The 14,815-nt window shown below is 60.5% G+C and overlaps 1 protein-coding gene across 1 annotated transcript in view; it reads right to left on the minus strand.

The window, feature by feature from the left end:
* Positions 1-14,815, minus strand: part of TNRC18 (trinucleotide repeat containing 18) — a 79,862-nt gene that overhangs the window by 22,284 nt on the left and 42,763 nt on the right. Inside the window, exons 12-17 of the mRNA XM_065892882.1 lie at positions 14,211-14,347; positions 13,908-14,036; positions 12,194-12,365; positions 10,416-10,776; positions 6,458-6,733; positions 1,684-1,938 (exon numbers count right to left, since the gene is read on the minus strand). Of these exons, the coding sequence (XP_065748954.1) occupies positions 1,684-1,938; positions 6,458-6,733; positions 10,416-10,776; positions 12,194-12,365; positions 13,908-14,036; positions 14,211-14,347 (1,330 nt within the window). The remainder of the gene's footprint in view (positions 1-1,683; positions 1,939-6,457; positions 6,734-10,415; positions 10,777-12,193; positions 12,366-13,907; positions 14,037-14,210; positions 14,348-14,815) is intronic.

Genomic DNA, 14,815 nt, shown 5'->3' on the forward strand with positions numbered 1-14,815 from the left:
CTTCTAGCCACACTGATCAAGAAATAAAGAGAGGAGAAACAAATTATCTGTAACAGCAATGAAAAAGGCAACATCACCACAGCCCCTTAGGACACTGAAAGTATTAAAAGGAGAAATTCTGAACTCTCTGCCAATACGTTTGACAATTTGGATGAAACGGCCGTTTGGGGCAAGTGCAGAGGCCTGAGGGCTCTGGGATGCCTGGTGCCAACAGGGGTGGGGGGTGGAGGCTGTGGACAGGATGATGCTGTCTGAGCAGCCAGTCTGAGGGTGGAGGGTCAGACAGGTGCCATCTGTCCAGAGGGCAATGGGAGCCAGTCAGAGGTCCTACACAGAGAAGTGGCCTGGTCAAGTGTGAGCTCTGAGGAAAAGCCCTGCAGCTGCTTCTGTGTAGAGAACACCCAAGAGGGGCAGGCCTGGATGGAGCCAGGCCCGAAGCCCCCAGGGGACAACTGCAGAACATGGGGGTAAGAGAGAGAGAAGGGAGAGGAGGGAGGCAGGGCAGGGCCTGGAGCCTGGTGTGGACTCCGGGGAGACAGTGAGATCACCCCAGAGATGGGGTCTCGGGAGGTGGTGCAGGCCACTGGGAATGGGCTTTGGTCCTGAAGCCTGTGGAGTGCGTGAAGCCAGGGCAGCTGGGGGAGGCCTGGGGGTCAGTAGGGTAGCACCCAGGGCCCATTTTCCTGGCCCCGGCCCCTGCCAGGAGGGCCTCACGTATACCGCTAAGGCTCAGAAAAGGGCAAGGAGGCCGGAGCAGCCCGGCCAAGGAGCTGCCCCTACTGAGGCCAGGCGAGCTCACAGCCTGAACACATGCAGGACCACCTCAGTCGCAAACACCATCCCCAGGTGAAGGTGGGCTGGGTCCATGTTGGGAGAGTTGGCCCCGTGAGAAAGGGAGGGGGCCCAGGAGAGGGTCCCAAGACGTCTGTCTATCCCAAGAAGGCAAGGATATGACTGGAGATGCAGAAAGAGGAAGTGGGGCCGGGACCAGGCTGAGCCTCCTGCCCGAGTGGTAGTGCCGGCTGCCTCTGTCTGCCCATCCAGGCAGTGGGAAGGTAGGCCTGGCTCACAGCGACCCAACACCTGGCCCCCCCCCCCAACACACACTGATGACCTCCTCCACACTGTGACCCCAGGCCCCATGAGTCCTGCCCTGTCTGGGCCAGTGCATCTCACTGAATGAAACCCCTCTACTGCCCCAAGTGTAAAGAGCTTCCCCTTCTTCCAAAAGGCTGCATGGCCTGTTCCTTCCACCTGCACCTTGATTTCTTCTACGTACGCTTAGCCTCCTCCCACTTCTCTGTCATGGCTCAACCAGAGCGTCGCCAACCTGGAGCGGCCTCCCTGACCCCCCAGGCTGGATCAGGGGCCTCCCGTGGGCTCCCTCAGCCCCGCGGGCTGCAGATCCGAGGCCTCTGCTTCCTTGAGCTGCCTGATAGCGGGCACCTGAGGTGGAGGGATCAGGTGCTGTTCGTTGGCAGCATCAACAGTGAAGGTCACTGCACGGTTTTGGAGACTCCTCACAGGGAGTGGCAGGCCACAGCCGCCACACCCAGTGCCCTCTGCTAAGGACACGGCTGGCCCAGGAGGCAGGGCTCCCCAGCTTATCTGAGCCTCGGATGCCTCATCTGTAGCGTGGGGCAGCGGTACCCGACTCCCTGCAGCCCACCTGCTGGTACTTACCCATCAGGCTCTGCCGTTCCTCCTTCTTGCGGGCCTTCTGCTTTGCCTCCAGCTGCACCACTGACAGGGACGGGCCCACGGTGGGGCTGGGGAGGGCGCTGGCTGCAAAGCGGGCCAGCAGGCCCAGCCCGCTCTCCTCCAGGCCTGGCGACAGCGCCCGCTCCCGGGCCCCCAGCCTACAGCCTCCGGCGGCCTCGACCTCCTCCTCGTCCAGCCCGTCCTCCTCGTCTTCGTCCTCGTCCTCGGAGCTCTCATCTGGCGTGCAGAAAACAGGGAGCGAGTCAGAGCCCTGGCCCGAGCCTGCGCCTCCCCCCACTGCCCCACCTCAGCTGGAGCGCCAGCGAGGGGCCCTGGCTCCAGCCCAGCTCCTCACTCCTCGCCAGCCCACAAGTCCCCCCAACGGCCCGGTGCCCCCATCAAAGCGAGCCCGAGACCTGGGCATCCTGGACAGCCCAGAGGTGGGCAGCGGCTTTGGGAGTCGAGAGTGTTTCTGCAAGGGGAGCACCAACATGCACCTGTGCTGCAGGGAGGGGGACGGACACACGGACAAGGACTGGAGACAGCGCTCTCCACGGTCTCACGCGCACGCACGCGCACACACACGCCCCGACGCACAACATGAAGGCTGGGGAAGGGGGCAGGAGGGGAGAGGAGGAAAGAGGGGAAGGCGGGGCAGAGGGGAGGGCGGGGCAGAGAGGGGAGGGCGGGCCCTGGGGGCTCGAGCTGAGGCTCGGAAGCAGGCGCCTGGGGGCAGTTTCACCAGTGGGAGGCCTGGCGGCTGGCAGCAGGAGAAGGTGGAGTTTGGTCTCTTCTTGGGGGGTGGGGGGCTCCCATGGTGGAAACCCTGAGCAGGCTCTGGGGTCCAAAGTTGACTCCCAGCAACACGCCCACACTGGGAAGCCTGGGACGAATCCCCGGCCCTCTCTGAGCCGCTAGTTTGTTATCTGTGAAAATCTCATCTCATCGCAACCCAGGGAGCCACAAGCCAGCTACACGACCCACGGGAGCAGGAAGGGGGCAGGGGGCGGGTCCACTCGGCTCCAGGAGGCCGAGGCTCGGCACGGTCAGGGGTTCAGGCAACAGAGCAGGATTTGAACCCGGGGCGGGCTGGCTCATCACCCACAGTCCAGTGGAAAGACTACGGAAGCCCCAGCCTGTCTCCCCGGTTGAAGAGAGACAAGCTTCTCCCCAGAAACTGGCCCTACCGCCCGAGGACCTGCAGCCCTGAGCCCAGCTCGGGCCATCGGGACAAAGGAGGGGCAAGCTGTGCCCCCCCCCCCACCGCCCCGCACCCCGGCGGCCACAGCAGGGGGGATGACGCTCCCTGCATGTGAACTAAGCCCTCACCAAAAAGAGAGACCTTCTGGAGGTACAGGCTTGCTTCCTGCCTTTCCAGGGACACAGCCCAGCTAACCCCACAACGGCGGCGGGTGGGGGGGTGCCCAGTACCTCTGTCAAGGAGCCGCCGAGGGACACCTGCCAGGGGGTGCCTGTCTGCCCAGGGTGCTGGGAGTGTGAAGGTGGCTCTGGGGCCGCTGGCCCAGGGCTGGGCCAGGCCGGGCTGGAAACAACTCTCCAACAAGAGGCTGGAGGAAAATGAGCTGTCGTCTCTCCGTGTCATCTGGGGGCAGGGAGTCTGGGCCCAGAGGTGGACAGGCCCTGGATGGTGGCCAACTCCACATTCTCCTGCCTACGCCCCAAGACGCCTGGCTGCTGGAGTGCAGCTAGCGGCCGAGAGCGGCGGCCCCAGCAGTGCCCGTGAGGACAGGGTTCGGTCTGCCCATTCATCCGAGGGAGCCCTCAGTGAGGGAAGCAGACAAGAGCTCAAGGAATGCCCGAAGGGAGTCGAGAGAGGAAGGAGGCAGAGAGAGAGGAGGTTTGTTAAGAGGAGTGAGAAGACGGAGACCCGGCTCCCAGAGCGATGGATGCAGCAGGATGGAGGCCAGCGGGGTGGGCAGGTGGCAGGCAGGCAGTGCACACTTGCGATCCATTCACATTGCGGACGTCACATGGCTCTGTCTCCGCCCAGTGGGCCACAGCGGCAAAGCAGGCTAAGTGTAGGCAGACTGCAGGCAGCGCCCAGGTCCCCCACCTCAGGCAGGCCCCCCGGGGGCTGGCCGAGCTGAGCAGGGGGTGGGCGGGGGGCTGGCTGGGGTGGGGCACGGGGTTGGACAGGGGGCCAGCTCTCCCTTCTAGAGGTGGCCTTCCCGGGGCTGCTCAGGTGTGGAGCCTCCAGAACTCTCTCCTGCCCAGCATTCTCTGCCAGTGGGGCTGGGCTGGCTCTGGGTTTCTGGAGGTCTGGAATGTTCACATCGGACCCCAGAAAGCCAGCAGCGGCCCCCAACCCAACCCAGCACCCTGAGATGGAAGAACGGTTGGAAAGCAGAGGGCCGAAAAAAGGTGTGCTTTCCACGAAATGCTGATGAGGGTAATCGTGGTCTCCTGAGGCCCTCCCCGCCCCCTGCTCCCTGAGAGCCTGACAGCCCACCAGGGCCGCCCCCAACGGCAGCTGGTCTGCTCAGGCCAGGGTCCGAGGGGTAGGGGCAGCGGAGGGGGTCTCAGGGCCAGGAAAGCCTTTCTGGAGGTGTCCACACCTGAGGCGACAGAGTTTGCCAAGGGCAGGGGGAGAAAAAGTCCCAACAAAGAAACCCGCGGAAATGCAGAAAAACTTTTTTTCATAGAAAAAACTCTTGGCTCAGTACGTGGGGTTGGCTGTTGTCACTCGGTTTGGTTTTCCAAAACCCGATCCATAAATGCCAAAGCGATCCGCTGCTGCCATAGCCGATGGGGGCAAACCCCGAGGAGGGGGGGAGCAGAGGGGACACAAAGAAAAGGGTTTTGCCTACCTACGGAGCAACGAGCCAGGCTCGGACCCAAGCTCAGTGACCCGCTGCGCCGTCTGCCCTACTCCCAGCCTTCGCTTTGCGTCCAGAGTGCAGCGTGAGAGCAAATGCAAGAGACCAAAACAGACATTCAAAGCATCATGGGTAGGGGTCAAGGGTGAAGGTATGGTCAAGCTGCTGGGGGAGAAAGCAGACACACTAGAAAAGCCAAGCCAATTAGGTGTTTTAGTACCAGATGTCAGTAAGGCCCTATTACCCAAATATCCCTTTCAAGACCTGACCAGCGGTCTGGGTGCAGTGGGGACCCCCTCCCCTCGCCCCCTGCACTCCCCCTTATCTGGGCTCCGTCCACTGCTGTGTCTTGCCCTGGTTTGCTGGACCCTGGATCCCTCTGCCCATTCTGGGCAAAGGGCCCCTCACTACGAGATCTGCGGGGCTGCCTGCTTCTCTATGGGGTCTGGGCTGGAGCACGAGAGCTCCAAAACTTGGAAGCTGGAACTCTGGCTTTAACAGGGGGGAGGAGGCATAGGGGGCCAGCCCAGAAGATGGGGAGAGGGGAATGGCGAACTAGCCAGACTGGTCCACAGAGGCCCAGGTTGCGGGAGGCCTCGGAAGACGAGGCTGGCTGGAGAGCTAGTGGCCCGGGTTCCGGCAGTAGTACCGGAGAACGCGAGCCCCGGGAGCACCCGGCCCCCGCCCACGTCGTCTCCAGGTCACCCAAAATGTATCCCAGCCAGAGCGTCAGGGTCTAGGCTCTGACCCCCAGGTGCTGCTACCCAGGCTCTGGGATCCCTAAAGGGGGGTCCACCCTGAAGCAAATCGAAAAGCAGGGCGAGAAGCACTTAAGGATCGGCTGGCTGCCTCGCCGCTCCCCCACCACCACCGCCCCAGGACATTTGTGACTGGAGGTCCTAGAAAGCTGAGACACTTCTAACCCCAGAAGTTGAATTCTGACGTTAGGGAAATCAGAGCCAGGGCGCTCACAGAGGTCCCTGAGGCCAACCCCCTCTTTGTAAGTGAGTCTGAGAGCAGAGGAGCCCGGGACTGAGCCTGGGACTCGCAGTGAGCTTTGCCCCCCAACACGGCAATGAAGCCTTTTGAATTTCACAACAAAACTCAGGGACAGCAAGCGGTCTTGACCCTGCACTGCCTACATGCCCTTCGAAACAGAAACATGCGTTAGAAAATGAGTGTTTGCAAATATTTTTTAACCACTGTTGCGTAAGAATAGAGCTTTAAGAAAACAAAAGACAAACAAGCAGCTTAAAAAAAAAAAGGATGAAGCTGGAGGTGAAAGCAGTTGACTTTAAACCTGAAAAATGAAAGGCATGCCAACAGCTACCAGGGATATTTGAATAATAGAGAGAGCGCAGACTGCATTATTCCGTCTACCCCTTCTGGGGCAGGGGTGGGGAAGGGGGTGAGGGGGGCAGGAGGAACAAAATGAGGGAAGCGGCAACCTAATGGTCTAGTCAGGACACAGCAAGAGAGACAAGGCACACGGGTTTAGTTAAAAATGAACTCGATATGTTTAATAAAGCTCGATATTACCAAAATCGCGGTACAAACATCAAGTCACACGCCCACACGACAGAATTCCATTTACAAAATGTCCCCGGGGAGGGAGGCCTCCACGGGCCCCTCCGGGAGGACCCACCCAGGCCTGCGGTCCAGGGGGCAGGGGAGGCGAGGGGAGGGGACAAGAGAGGAAGACTAAAAACAGTCCATATGAAAGCTCAAAAAGAGCCAGCCAATGGTCTTATCACAATGATACAGGTACAAATAAAAACAAAAACAAAAAGACTCGGGCTGATACAGCAGGCTAGGCTGCCAAGAACCAGACGCCGCCCTCCCCCCTCGCTCGCGCTCGCTCTCGCACTCACTCTCTCGCTAGGAAACACGGGAGGTATTGTGTGTTTGGAGCTAGTAACCTTGGTCAAACGAGTCCTCCGAGGAATCGCTGAAGGAGGAACGGGCCTCGACCTCTTGAAGCAGCAAACAAAACGGCTGCTTCCTGCCGGCGGCCGGCTTGGGCTTCAGAGTCCGGGCGGCCGCCAGGCCCCTCTCGGTCAGCTTGGGGCCGCCGGCCGGCTTGCTGTTCTTCGCCACCATGCCGCACAGGATGGAAGATGTCAGTTTGGAGCTGGAGGGGCCTTGGGCAGCCCACTCGTCCTTCAGGAATTCCTCCTCTTCCTCTGAGTCCGTATCTGCAGTCAAAGTAGTTTTTAATAGAGATAAGTCACAGAGCGCCGGGGTCGGGGGGAGGGAGGGGGCTGGTGTCTTTCGTCCATTATTCTCAGCGCTTTTGAGAACAATCGCCAGACAGAGAGGTCCAGATGCCTACGGGCCGTGGAACCAGCGGAGTTCCGCCGCCTGGAGCTCTCCTCCCGACCTGGGCCTCGCCTCTCACCCGCGAGGCCTCTGAGCTGCAGGCGTCTTCCGTGGGTTCGGACCCAGGCTCCTTCTAGGCCGGCTGCGGCCAGCATCCCCCACCACCCGGCCACTCTCAGGGAGGTCTCTGCCCAGGGCACAGAGAGCACCGCCAAGTCCTGTCTACCCCACGGGACTGCAGCCGGCCCAGAGGCCCCTTGTGGGGAGGGACAAGGCCTAGGAGGGGAAGGGCTCAGTTAGAGCCATTCTTTCCCAAAACACCAGCTCCCGGCGGTGTGCAGGGCCAGCGGACGCAGGCTCACGATGGAGATCGCGCACCCCGTTCCCGGCCCCCTGCTCAGCAATAGCAGGACGGCGGCTTGAACGGTTACACCAAAGAAACAGGCAAATGATGTTGCAATGATATCCGGGCTGCTGTCCCCCCACCCTTTCCCTATCAGAGAGCCGGCTTCCCACAAGTCTCCAACCTTACTATACGGGTGAGGCTTTCCTGAGAGAGATCACCCAGCTCTGGGGGGGCACAGCTCTGGTCCCTACCAATCCCACCCCAGACATACACCACTTTGATCCGTTTCACATGTGTTAAACAAGATTCCGTCGGAGAGAAAGGCTCTGCAGTCAGACTGTGGCCCTTGATCTGGCAAAATCCACCCCAAACGTGGGCAGCGTTCATGGACGCAGCTACAGCTCTGGCACACCAGCTCTCTCCAAGTCCAAGAAAAACTCTGTGTGTGAGTGTGTGTGTGTGGGTGTGGTGTGCGTGGGTGTGCGTGTGTGCTGGGTGTGTGTGCTTTTGTGTGTGGTGTGTGCGGTGTGTTTGTGGGTGTGGTGTGTGTGTGTGGTGTGCGCGAGTGTGGTGTGGGTGTGTGTTGTGTGTGTAGTGTGTGTGCATGGGTGTGGTGTGTGCGGTGTGTTTGTGGGTGCATGTGTGTGGTGCGCATGGGTGTGTGTGTGTTCTGTGTTTGTGGGTGTAGTGTGTGTGTCTGTGGTATGTGCGTGTGGTATGTGTGTGGTGTGTGTCTGTGGTGTTTTTGTGTGTGGTGTCTGTGTGTGGTGTGCGTGGGTGTGTGTGTGGTGTTTGTGGGTGTGGTGTGTCTGTAGTGTGTGTGTGTGGTGTATGTGGCGTGTGTGGGTGTGTGTGTGGTGTGTGTCTGTGGTGTGTGTGCTGTTTGTGGGTGTGGTGTGTCTAGTGTGTGTGTGTGCGTGAGTGTGGTGTGTGTGTGCGGTGTGTGAGTGTGGTGTGTGTGTCTGTGGTGTGTGTGGTGTATGTGGCGTGTGTGGGTGGGTGTGTGCGTGTTCGGGGACAGGGGTCCTCTGGCTGCCTCCTCCTCCGTCTATGCTTTCCACTCTAAAAGGAGGGAGGACACAGACGAGCCTCCACCCGTCCCCTGGCCACAGCTCTCCCGCCCGTGTACTCCATCCCGTCCTTCCTGAGGCCACAACCCAGGCTGGAGACGTCCGAGCTGAGGACGACCATCTTGGCTTCTCCCCAGAACCCAACAAGCATGCCACCCAACCCCTCCAACCCAACGTGGAAAAGCAAGAGAGCAACGTGCTCTCTTCCCACCTCCTGCAGGCGCAGCACTTCTCTGCTGGAAACACCCCGACCTCTTCACGACGGCGCGTGCGCTCTCAGCGACCGCGAACAGCGAAAAAGCCAACGTACAAAAGAGAGACACGCCCTCTCCCCAGCCAGCTGCACATCACAGCCGCCAGCTAACTGGAGACAGGCCTTCCGCCCTCCCTGTGCCAATGATAACCCATTTCTCTCACGGGGACAGTGCAGTTTTAGACAAAGCCCTAACAGGTAGACCAGCACTTGGACCGCGGCCTTGCACGCATGCGCACTCAGCGGCTCAGCGCCCTCGGCTTCTCTCTGGCCTCTAGCCTGTACCCTGACACATCCACCTGCGAGCGGGGAGGAGTGGCGCATTCTTCCAGCAACTCGCCAGGCCACATCCATCCACCACTGTCCCCTGAAAGATCAAAGGAGCAGCAATCCTCCCCCACTCTCTATTCAACATTCCAAAATGCACAGAGGAAAGCCCTTCCCTCCTCCTTCAGGGCTGCAAGTCCCTAAAACTGGTCCACAGTGGCCAGGGGCCTGGGCCATGCTGCTCGGCTCACACCCATCCAAACGCGAGGGCCGGGAAGCTTCGGCGTTCGAACACGTCCCCAGTACCTAAGGCACAAAAGGAGCTGCTTGCCCCAACGCCTATCTGAGCATCAACCCTGGAGACCCGGGGCAATCAAATCCACGAACCTTAAAAATAAACCAAAAAATCCCCCAGCAGCAGCTTAACCTCATGCCAGGTGCCAGGTCCAGCTCTTCTCCCACGTGAGCTCACCTAGGGCTGCCGACGGCCCTCTGCATCTTAACTCCAAATCCATAAAGACATTCTTCACCGTAACCTTAAAGGGGTCCATTTTTTACACTTCACGTTCAACACCCCCAACCCCGTGAGCTCGGCAGAGCCAGCCAAAGGCCCGGTCACACAGGTCCACGCAGTCAACAATGAAAAAGCCTGCCGCCCCCCTCACGGCCTGGGCTCGCCTCAGAACCAACCCTGCTGACGGGCCAGGGGGCAAGAAGCCCCTTCCTGGCCTTGCCGCAGCGGGCACCGTACCGACACCCACCCATCCTGGGCACTGCGCGCTCCGCCCACAAACACTTACTGAGCACCTATTACATGCTAGACGGCGGGCTTTGGGCCACCAGAGGCCACAGAGAGCCGGCGGGGCGTCGGGGTTCGCGTGGGGGGCAAGGCTGCCCAGCTCCGGAAAACCATGCTCCCGGAGTTCCCAGAGAAGCAGCTCCAATGCCACGGGCTCCGGTTAAAGCTCAGTCCCTCAGTCCCACCAGCTGTTACGTTTCAGGGGCCTGAAAGCCGCCTGGAGCCGGCGGCTGCTGTGCGGGCAGCGCACAGGCCGCGCCCATGATGGCAGGACGTCTTGCGCAGTTGAGGCGGACAGGCTGGGCCTGACCCCGGCCCGACCTCAGGATCTATCCTCGGAAACAACACGGGTTAACCACTTGGAGGACTGTCGCAAAGACAAGGGGAAATACGGCCCAGACAGCCCTGGCGTGCGCTCCATAAATGCTGTTCTCACCAACACCGGGCCCGTGGACAGACGGCCGCCTGCGGGCCGCGGAATCCGGGTCATCTCTACGGTTCTCACGACCAGCCGGTCCAGGCCGAGAAGCTGCCGCTTTCGGGCACCGAACGTGCTGAGGGGGCGTTCCGCTCCCACCCGCCCGCCAATCACGAGCACCCACCAATCACAGGTGGCCGCCCAGCGCGGCGCCCGCCAATCACAGGCACTTCTGCTTCCGACCTGGGCGGGGCCCGCACAGAGGCGGAAAAGAGACCTTCGCGCTTTCGAGCCGAGAGAGGCGGAAGAGAGACCTTTCGAGCTTTCGAGGCTGAAAGAGGAGGAGGAGGAAAGAGGAGGAAGGAGAGAAAGAGCGGCCCTGAGGCGGCGCGGCCCTCTACTTACTGTAGGAGTAGCTGCTCACTTCCGAGGCGAACGGGGAGTGGGCCGACTTGGGCTGGCCTCTGGCCTTGAACCCCACCTCCATCTTCCTGGCTTTGGCGGCCCTTTTGTGTTTACCTTCTCGGGAGGCTTTCAGAGACAGGCTGAGGCCTTTGGCCAGCGCCTTCCTGTCCTTGCCCAGCAGGCTGTCGTAGGGCGTCAAGTACCTGCCGCAGACCCCGCTCGTCTTTGATTTCCCCCCAGAAGTGTCCGAGAACTTGAAGGGCGACTTCAGCTTGTCCTGCTTTGTGAGGGAGAGGGCTTTGTCCAGCTTGCTTGCCAACTGCTCTTGGTCGCTGGCCATCTTCTTTTTCTTAATCTTTAGCTGGAAAGGCAAGTTGGGAAGTCACAGGTTAAGACGGCTGACCAAACACGGGGTCTCCACGCACGAGCTCTGGCGAACCCCAGCTCCTTCTCCCTGCCTCTGTGGCTTCCGGCAAGTCGCTTAACTCCTCTTAGCCTCAGTTCCTCTGCTCTGTAAAATGGGGGTAATTACGCACAGGCTTCAGTGGGTCGTTCTGAAGACGAACTGAGAAAAGGCACATGAGGCACTTACTAAATAGCCGGCACTGTGGTTAGTTATCAGCGACACTGGCATCGCCACTGGCTCTCCACGGCGCTACCTGGCGCCTCCTAGGGGAAGCGCTGGAAGCAAGCACTGCTGCCGCAGCAGCGTGGGAGAAGGCGGCTGGATTAAGGGAGGAGGGATGACCCCAAGAGGGAAAAACCCAGATCACAGCACAGCTGATCTGCTTATCTCAATCGCCTAAAGCAGGTGATGAAGACGGCTGCACAGCACAGCCCGAATCAGCCCATCCAGCTACATGGGCCAAAGCTGCCGAGAAAACGCCTTGAGTGTGCCCTGGACGCCCGAAGCAGAAAGAACGACTAGCGATTTCACAGATAAATTCCTGCCTGCGCGTCTCTCGTCGGCTTGTTGAAACCTGCCGTTTCAATGGCCCTCATTTGAACACTTTATCGCTATTTTCTTTAATCAGGTAACAATTCATAAGGAGAGAAAAGTTGGGATAGTGTCAGTTAAACCACGAAAGTGTCCTTCACAATTCGAGAGTACAGAGGATCCTGACATACAAACTGGCTCTCTCCCCTCCACCTGGACCCAGTCTCCCCTATGTGAGCCCTTCCCTCTGACGGCCAAGTCAACCAAAACAGCCCTCTCCCACAGGGCCTTTACTGGGAGGGATGACAAGGTACGTAAGCATTTAGCAATGAGGGCCTTAAGTGGATGATTTCCATACTCCGCAGAAAGAAGAAAAATCAAGGTGTTGGCTCTCACCCCCTTACCTCAGGGCAGTTCACAGAGGAAATAACAATGGCATCAAGCCCTTGTTTCCTTGAACTACAGAGTGGTGAAGCTGCTCGTTAAACTCATACTGTGAAACAACAGAGTAACTGCATTACTTGGTTAAGAACCTGCAATCTCTCTTCTCGGCTTCAGCACCGGGTCGCGGAGCACACACACAGGAAGTGGCACACACAGAGCCGCACCTGAGGCTGGGTTACTCTGGTGGTCTCTGACCTCCCCTGAGCCTCACTTTCCCCCTCTGCACAGTGAGGAACACTGGAGGAGAGTCGCTCTGGCACTAAGGCAACCACCTCCACAGTTTCCGTGCAGCAGCAGGGCCAGCAGGCCTGCCAAGGGAGCGTGAACTCCGGCGCCCCCTCCAGACCTCCCGCCCCAAGCCAGCAGCACACCTGCAAGACGGGACGGGGCCACTGACCTGACTCATGAAGTCTGAAGAGGCTTCGTGCTCGTCCCAAGGCTGGCTCCTCCCCCTGGCTTTCCCGGTCCCGCCAAGGGCATCGTGGTCCTCCTCAGGCCCCTTGTGTCTCTTCCTCAACCCTGCTCCCAGCTCACAGTCGTCCGAGGTCAGCAGGGGCTTGCCGCTCAGCCTGAAACCCAGATGCACCAGCGGTCAGCGCCCTGACCAGGCGGCACTCACGGGCTGGGGGCCCGCCCTCGTGGCCCTGAAGGGTGGGCTCTGGATGTCGACGCACAGACCGTGGTGACAGAGTGACGAGTCTGGGGAGACGGAGCATCTAGCACTATGGCGCCGGGATTCTGGGATACTTGTGAAGGAGGCAGAATGAGAGTTTAGTGGGGAAAAAAGAAGAACTTCTTGAAAGCAGTATATCCTCTGCTGGCCTCTTTCTCTCTCGTGCTCCTTCACATACACACTCACACACATATCTTTACACCGTCAGATTCCTCTGTACCAAAGAACAAGGATCAGGAATGCCACGGAAATCCACCAGGATGGGAGAGGGATTCAGATCAAGAGCTTCTAGGAAGGAAGAGCCGCTGGCTGGTCTCCTGTACCCCTAGAAGCATAAGCAGTTGGGCCATGGTCCTGGTTCGAAGGCCTCTTTTGCCTGCTTAAGCTAAACCCTCACCGGTAATAATAATAAATTTTTACTTGGTACTACGTGTCTTGCTCCATGTCTGTGCTTTATACTTTAACCACAAAACAATGCTGTGTTCTAGATACTGCTTTTTATAGATGAAGGAACTCATCTATAAAGGCTAACACCTGGCCCAAGGTCACAATAAGGGGCAGACCTGGGACTTGGGCAGGAGGTGCATCCGCTTCCGGGGTCCACACTCGCAACCAGCAGCTCTGCGTGCTAGCAGCCCCAGCCTCTGCTCTCTTCCCCAGGAGCTGCTCTCCCTGTGTGGCTGCTGACAGGGTATTTCTCCCTATCTCCATCCTCTCATCAGTCAGGAACAGCCAAGAAGGTTAAATGCAAGACGAGGGGGCCCCTGGGGCTGTCTTCTCCTGAGAAGAGCTGTGGCCGCCCCACTGCCTCTCCTATGCCTTTGAAGGTACCCGGTGGCCCCCTCTGCTTCCTCAACCAAGCCCTGGCGTCCGCCTGCCCTGCTATCCCAGGCAGAGGTGCCCTCCGGCCCCTTCCCGCTGAGCTCGTGCTACCCCCAGACGCCCTGCGAGGACTCAGCACCATTCCCGCCCACACGCGGCCTGGAGGGGGCGCTCTCGCTCCAGCTGCTCCCAAAGGGGCCTGTCCCCGAGTGCGCGGAGATGGCGGCCCCGGTCCCAGGGAGTAGGCTCGGCACAGCGAGCCAGGAGAACGGGAGTGACGCTGTCCGGCACAGAGGGAAGCAGAGCGCGGCCCGCCGCAAAGAGCGGCTCGGGAATCAGCCCCTAGCCATGGAGGAAGCACGTGCGGCAGGAAGACGGGCCCAACGCTTGGGTGACACTCGACACGCTGGCTGGGGTGGGTCTGCCTGTCCATTCCACGCTCGCCCTCCTGGCCCGCCCGGGGCAGCGTGCCATGCTGCCCACGAGCCGCCGATCCAGGTGGGTCAGAGCCTGAGGGACGCGAGGTCCCCGGCGCCCACACAGGCCCCGCGCAGGCCCGGGATCCTCCCCTCCGAGCTCTGTGCCAGTCCCCGACCCACCGAGGGGCCAGCCTTACTTTCCGCTACGGATGCGGCTCTTCCCTCTCTTGCGGGGGGGCGACAGGGCGCTCAGGGCGTGGGTCCGTTTCCGCGGCCTGCCAGGGCCTCTGCGTGCCAAGCTTCTATGGGGTTCCTCGCGCCTGTCCCTTAAAGAGAATCACACGCTTGGCTGTGCACCCGGGGGGTGGCGGGGCGCGGAGAAGGGACGCACGGTACGCACACGTCACTCGGGGCCACGCACACCTGGCGGCCTGCCTCGGCCGCCCTCCTGAGCGCGGCGCCTACAGAGCCCAGGCCGCGGGCCGGCGGGGCACACTCACTCGGAATCGCGGCGCCTCTGCAGCTTCACCAGCTCGCGCTGCTTCTCCTTGTACTGGCGCTGCACCTCCGCCAGCCGCATCCGGAAGTCCAGCTCCATGGCGTCCATGCTCTCCAGGGAGGACTTCATGGCGTACATCTGCGGGGAGGGGCGGGTGAGGACGCCGCCCTCGGCCGGGGTGCGGGACCTCACAGCGGAGACCAGGGGCCCGGGTCACACCCAATTTCTACCCCTCACGAGCTGTGGCCTTGAGCAAAACGGCCTGCCCGGCTGCACGCCAAGGACCGAAAAGCCAACTTCGCAGGGCTGTGTCCAGGCCGAATTGGCCCGTAAGGACCGCTCAGGCAGAGCTGCCTGTTGGGTCATCTGTCGCAGGCACGGGGAGACGAAGCCGCCTGCCCAAGGCCCACGGGCAGCAGGGGCGCAGCCAGGTCTGATCTCCCTGAGCCCTCAAGCTGTCACCCACGGGATGCACTCTTGACACGTGATTACGTGATAAACAGAGACCCGGGAAGAGGAGACAACTTGCCCGGGACCACCCAACAAACCGGTGGTGGAAGCTGGCTGCGGAACAGGCCCTTCCGAACGCAAAGCCGGCCAAGGCCC

Source organism: Phocoena phocoena, chromosome 15 (assembly GCF_963924675.1).
Source record: "Phocoena phocoena chromosome 15, mPhoPho1.1, whole genome shotgun sequence".
Lineage (NCBI taxonomy): Eukaryota > Metazoa > Chordata > Mammalia > Artiodactyla > Phocoenidae > Phocoena > Phocoena phocoena.